This window comes from Rhinolophus sinicus, linkage group LG06 (assembly GCF_036562045.2).
Source record: "Rhinolophus sinicus isolate RSC01 linkage group LG06, ASM3656204v1, whole genome shotgun sequence".
NCBI classification, from domain to species: Eukaryota; Metazoa; Chordata; class Mammalia; order Chiroptera; family Rhinolophidae; genus Rhinolophus; species Rhinolophus sinicus.
The window spans coordinates 122708879-122714106 of NC_133756.1; the positions used below are offsets into that span (position 1 = coordinate 122708879).

Sequence of the window (5228 nt, forward strand, 5' to 3'; positions counted from 1 at the left end):
CCTACCAGGCCCTCTATGACCTCATGCTGTAGTAGGTCAGAGCCTAAGGCCTGGGCCTCACCTTCCTAGGCGGCTTGGGGCTCCTGCAGCAGCCACTGCCCTGCCTAACCCTTCCCATACCTCACCATGTTGGTTGGTGCCCCCCACCTGCTAACACTGGATGAAGCTGATGCCGCCTGGACCCTCATCAAGGATAAGGTAGGTAAAGCACGAGGCTAAAGGCGAAGTAACAAAGTGTCACCTAGCTGGGTCTGAGAAGCTTATGAACAGGAAGCAGCAGGAAGCCTGAAGACAATAATAACTAACATTTACTCAGTGCTTGTTTATTATGGTCCAGGCACTGCACTAACTGCTTTGCACAAACTGTCCAATTGAATCACAATTGCGAAAGCAGTAAGAAATTTTCCTTGAATGTATAGGGAGCTATGAGAGCAGACAGGAAAACTGTTAAGTCAGGGGTAGGACTTGGGAGGTCAGGAAGGCTTCCTGAAGAGAGTGACATCCTAGCTGGGTAAGTAGGAGTTATTCACGCATAGAAGGAAGACGACTACTCACATAGAATCATTGCTTAATAAACACTTGAATGTGTTTATTCATATGAACTCACATGAAGGAGTTCATGATCAGCAGGGGGGTAAGTGATCAGTGTGCCAATTAAAGGTAGAGCATATGTAAAAGCCAGGAGAGGAAAAAGAGAAATGTGGATTCGTGAGCTACAAATAGTCCTCTAGAGCAGAGTTCAAAGGAATCGTGGTAAAAACAAGGTCAAAGATGTACAGGGGCTGATCAGGAAAGGCCTTTTAAGTTTTCTGAAGAACCTTAACTTTACCTTCGACTTCTTCACAGACACTCCCTCCACCTTAACTTCCACAGAAAGAGAAATTTGGGTTTTCAGCCATATATGTAGATTTCAAGGAGCAGGTAGATCTTGGCCTGAGTTGTAGGTATCCAACAAATCCCACCAAATCCAGATGGTTAAAAACTTCTGAGGTGAGAATTTAGGGATCATGTTCTGGTTATATGACCTGAAGGAGAGTGAATTTAAAGCACTCGTAGAAGGCAGCCCACCAAGTTTAATAAAACAACCATCTTAAAAGTGTGCCTACCATACTCAAAGCAGCCTTAATGGCATGTAGCTCCCATTTGACATGGAGTAGCAGCTCACCACAAAAGTCAGCTTCCCAGGGAAGCAGAAACGAGAGCCAAGGTCCTCCCAAGTTTTAAAGTAACTGGTTTCAGCACTGGAAAAGGTTGGCCCTGGACTAGATCCATCAGAATTAGCGTGAAAATAAATGCAGCCTTCAACCATTAGACAGCTACACCATGTCTGTGCACCAGAAAACACCCCTATCCTATTTAAATAGAAAATTGTCAGGAAAGTTGGGGTAGAGACATGCAGGATAAATCACTAGCGGTATGTGGCAAATTCAAGCAAAACACCTCTGAGTGACCTGCTTTCCTCTCTCAGGAACTGCTGACAGTTTATTGGGCACTCTGTAGAACATTTGGTTAAACAGAATGTGGCTTAAGAGGTCCCCATTCAGAATTCAAACCAGCCAAGGTACATTCAAAAAGAATCTTCCACCATCACTTTCCTGGGCTGCCCCTAGAAGATCTAAATTTGCAGTCCTCTAAGTTCCATAGAACTTCTACCCAGAAGTAAAAGTACAGTGGAAACAGGGACTAGTCTCAAACGGTGATTCTATCAAGAATACAGTCACCCCAGCATAGAACTGAGTGCCTTATTGTTCCTATTTGAGGATAACACTGGGGCCCTTCAGGGGTAAGAAAGAAGACCTAATAAACCTCCATGGTATATTCATGTCTATGTTCTGACAGTCTCCAGCTAACCCAGAGGTTCACCTTTTAGCAGAAACCTGGACCATAAGAACCAAGTGTTGTGTCACACTTCTGTTAGAGGGACCTCTTCTGGAGACACTCCCATTTGTCATATTTCTTTAGGATCCTAGGCACCAATGGAGGAGCTGGGGTAGGATTCTGAAGTTATGCTTGGTGACTATGGTTTGATTGTCATGGGACAGAGCATTCTATACATAAATACCAACCCAACCAGTGCTCTGCTCCCAGCCCTGGAAACCCAACTGGCCTTTCTCAGAGCCCTTTTCTTCAGCCTGATACCCCCACCCAAAAATAAGGGTTCCATGTCTCAGTGAAGCAAGCGAGAAGGAATGATGGGAAATTCTTCCATGCAGATCAAGTATGAGCACCAGTTATTTTCTCGGCTAGGTGACAAAAGACAGTAGTCTTCAAGCTACCGGAGCTTGCGGGAAATGCAGACACAACTCCATCAATTAGCTATCCTTCTTTTATGTTCAAGGGCAGCACTTCCAAAATAGCTTTATGTAGCAAGAAGCAGATCAGCCTTAAGGGACCACTAGTGAATTCTACCAGAAGGCCAGCCAAGTGGGCAATACCATCAGAAGAGGCACAGACATGTGAGATGTGGGGGCTGGGGGAGGGGAGCAAAGTACACAGCATTTGAAGAACAGGGCTCTAACATGAAAGGGACCCAAAGAAATTTTGGAATTTTGTATTCTCCTAGCAGAACACAGAGCCAGAAGTCTCAGCCAACAATATCCTGGATGAGTTATCTTACCTAAGTACAATTACTGCAGAGGACCTTACAGTGTTTTGCAGTTGGTCATGAAGTTAAGCTTTCCAGAACTGGGTTACCAAACTCAAAAAGGCCAAGACAAGTAGGAGAAAACCAAGAGGAAGCGGAATCCCTAAAAGCATATTGGAATTAGCATTACAAAGAGGCCTCAGATCCTTAAAAGAACCCTCAGCTAGGGTAGTGTCTTCTAAGGGGTGATAGACTGAGTGTAAGAATGGATATTCCAAACCTATTTTGGTACACCCTTTCTTGGTTAATGACATTACCCATTTAGGAATAATCACCTAACAATAATCCTTGAGGATTCCTTTCCCACACCCCATTAGTGACCAAGTACTACTAATTCTATAACCTGCAGCTCTTCCCTCATTATTTTAGTTGAGGGGCTCCCCGTCTTGCCTGAAGTATTACAATACTCTCAATTATCTTGACTTTTCTCTCTCTCCTTAGTTTCTTTCTGCCTCTCTATTCAAAATTCGCTTTCTAAAATGCCTAACTGATCCCGACCCTCCTAACCAGAGCCTTTCAAGTAGCTTCCCATGGACCTCAGGATAAATTTCCCATCACTTAGGGTGAACACAGGCTTTTCCTAGTCAACTTCCTGTGTGCTTGTTCCTCCTCATACCCTACATTTATGCGATATGAAATGACATGTTCCTGATGTGCCCCTCTTATTTGCAAGCTCAGGTTTTCTCACTGGCCATTCCTTCTGCCTGGACTAACCATTCCGCCTGGTTCATCCCTTCAAAGCTCAAGTATTACCACCTAGAAAACTAACCGCAGACAAGGCTGTTAAATCTCCTTTCATCTCTTCCACAGCTTGCTATTATTTTCCTTAGCTGTGACTGTTTGTTTAAATTTTTGTCTCCTCCTTTAGACTGAGCTATATTAGGACAAGGACAAAGTCTCCTTCTTTTATGTATTCCCCGTATCTAGCAGTTTGGCACACAGTATACATTCAAGGTTTTGTTACAGGAAAGAACTGGGAGATAAGCAGAAGGCATGACCGTCTGAGTACATTGTGGAGATGTAATTGGACAGTGACAGAGGGAGGGTCAGTCTAGAGCAGGCTACCAACTCCTGACCCATGAACTGGCCACTTACAGGTTATCGAAGAGCGCTTTGGGCCCAATGGAGTGGCAGTACCTTTCCTGTCGGATGCAGCCTGCTATGACCTCCTGGGTGTGCTAGTGAAGCAGTCCCGCCCAGCCCACACCCGCCTGGCTTTGCCGGGTCGGCAGGGAAGGCGGGCACTGCAACCAGTGGGACCACTACCGAACCTCCTGGAGCAGGCAGGGTCCGAGGGTGCCTTTGCCCACTGCACTCGGGAATACTCACCAAACGGCCGAGCAGAGATAGCCTATGAAGAAATGCGACTCTTGGATGGGCAGCCCTGCCGGATCCACCTACATATGGGTGGTCTGCGCAAGAAGGTGGCCTTCCTGCAGCTGCCACCAGGGCAGGTGGGCTTACAGAAGACTCTCCCTTGGCTCCGAAGCACCCACAGCATCTATGTCATCTACCAGGTCTTCTCCTGTGCCTGGCTGCAGCTGGGGCTGTTGCCTACAGGCCGTGAGCCCCAGCTGCTCCGGTTACAACGGTCACTGCCTATTGCCTTCTCATGCCTCAAGTTTTCACTGCAGCCCAAGGGAGTGCTGGGACCACAGAAGCCCCTGAGCAAAGACCCACTACTCCATGGAGCCCACTGGGTCAGACCCAACCTCAATATCATGCCATCTCTGGCCCCCATATCGGCCCCTGACAACATCCCCGGAGCTGCTGATGTACCCCTACCTGTCCCAGCCCCACCTACACCACCTCCCCAGGAAGGGCTAGAGGGCAGATTCACCAGATTCTCCTATAAGGGCCGAAACCCTTTCCGAAGGGGGCCACACACACTGTCAGGTACTACTGGGGGGAAAAATTCTGAGGGGGACGGGACAAGGTGGAGGGCCAGGAATGTGGGACACCCATAACTGTGGTGAGGGGGATGGAGGAAGGGAGCCAGGGAGGGTGAGATGGAAGCATGATCTTGATGACGGGGTGGGTACAGTACAGAGGACCAGAGGGAGGGACCAGGGAGACTGAAAGAGCAGGGCATGAGTCAAGCTGTGACTATCCCCAACCCTGGCAGAGAACTGGCTCTTCAGCCCCCGCAGCCCCCCACCAGGAGCCCAGGGTGGGGGCCCCGGGGACCCCGACCGGCACTCCATGTCCCTGCCCCTGCTGCAGGGTCTGTCCTCGGAGTTCGACAGCGACGACTGAAGCTGAGGCAAGAGGTGCAGGGGGCAAGGCCTCTAAGATCTGGCATAGGGATATTGGTCCCCAATAAACATCAGCTGCTGCTCCCCCAAACCACCATGTGGTCCTGCTGCTTCTTCCTTCAGGGCTCTGGAGAAGGGGTAGAGTCCCTACTTTTTTCCCCAGGTGTCATGTCCCCTCACTCTTTAAGGGAAGAAGGAGCACCTTGAAACTTTGGCGTCAATGTTCCTACCAGAGAGAAAATATCTCTGACCACCTCCCCATCTATGTACAACCTTCTTGGGGGCCCAACACCATAGAAAAAGGGTGGGAAAGAAGAATGAGCACAGAA

The 5228-nt window shown here is 48.3% G+C and overlaps 1 protein-coding gene across 1 annotated transcript; it reads left to right on the forward strand.

Annotated features, from left to right (window-relative positions):
- On the forward strand, positions 1-4900 carry LG06H11orf42 (linkage group 06 C11orf42 homolog). Its single transcript, XM_019755833.2, has 3 exons — positions 1-198; positions 3742-4540; positions 4770-4900. Exons 1-3 carry the CDS (start codon positions 127-129, stop codon positions 4898-4900), a joined length of 1002 nt encoding a protein of 333 aa, XP_019611392.2. The 5' UTR covers positions 1-126.
- Positions 4901-5228: the final 328 nt, after the last annotated feature.

Bases quoted from the DNA above. Each gene is read 5' to 3' on its own strand.
- LG06H11orf42 (XM_019755833.2), top strand. From the start codon at position 127: ATGTTGGTTGGTGCCCCCCACCTGCTAACACTGGATGAAGCTGATGCC. The intron at 199-3,741 runs GTAGGTAAAGCA...GGCCACTTACAG, and splicing joins GGACCCTCATCAAGGATAAG to GTTATCGAAGAGCGCTTTGG. The intron at 4,541-4,769 runs GTACTACTGGGG...CAACCCTGGCAG, and splicing joins GGGGCCACACACACTGTCAG to AGAACTGGCTCTTCAGCCCC.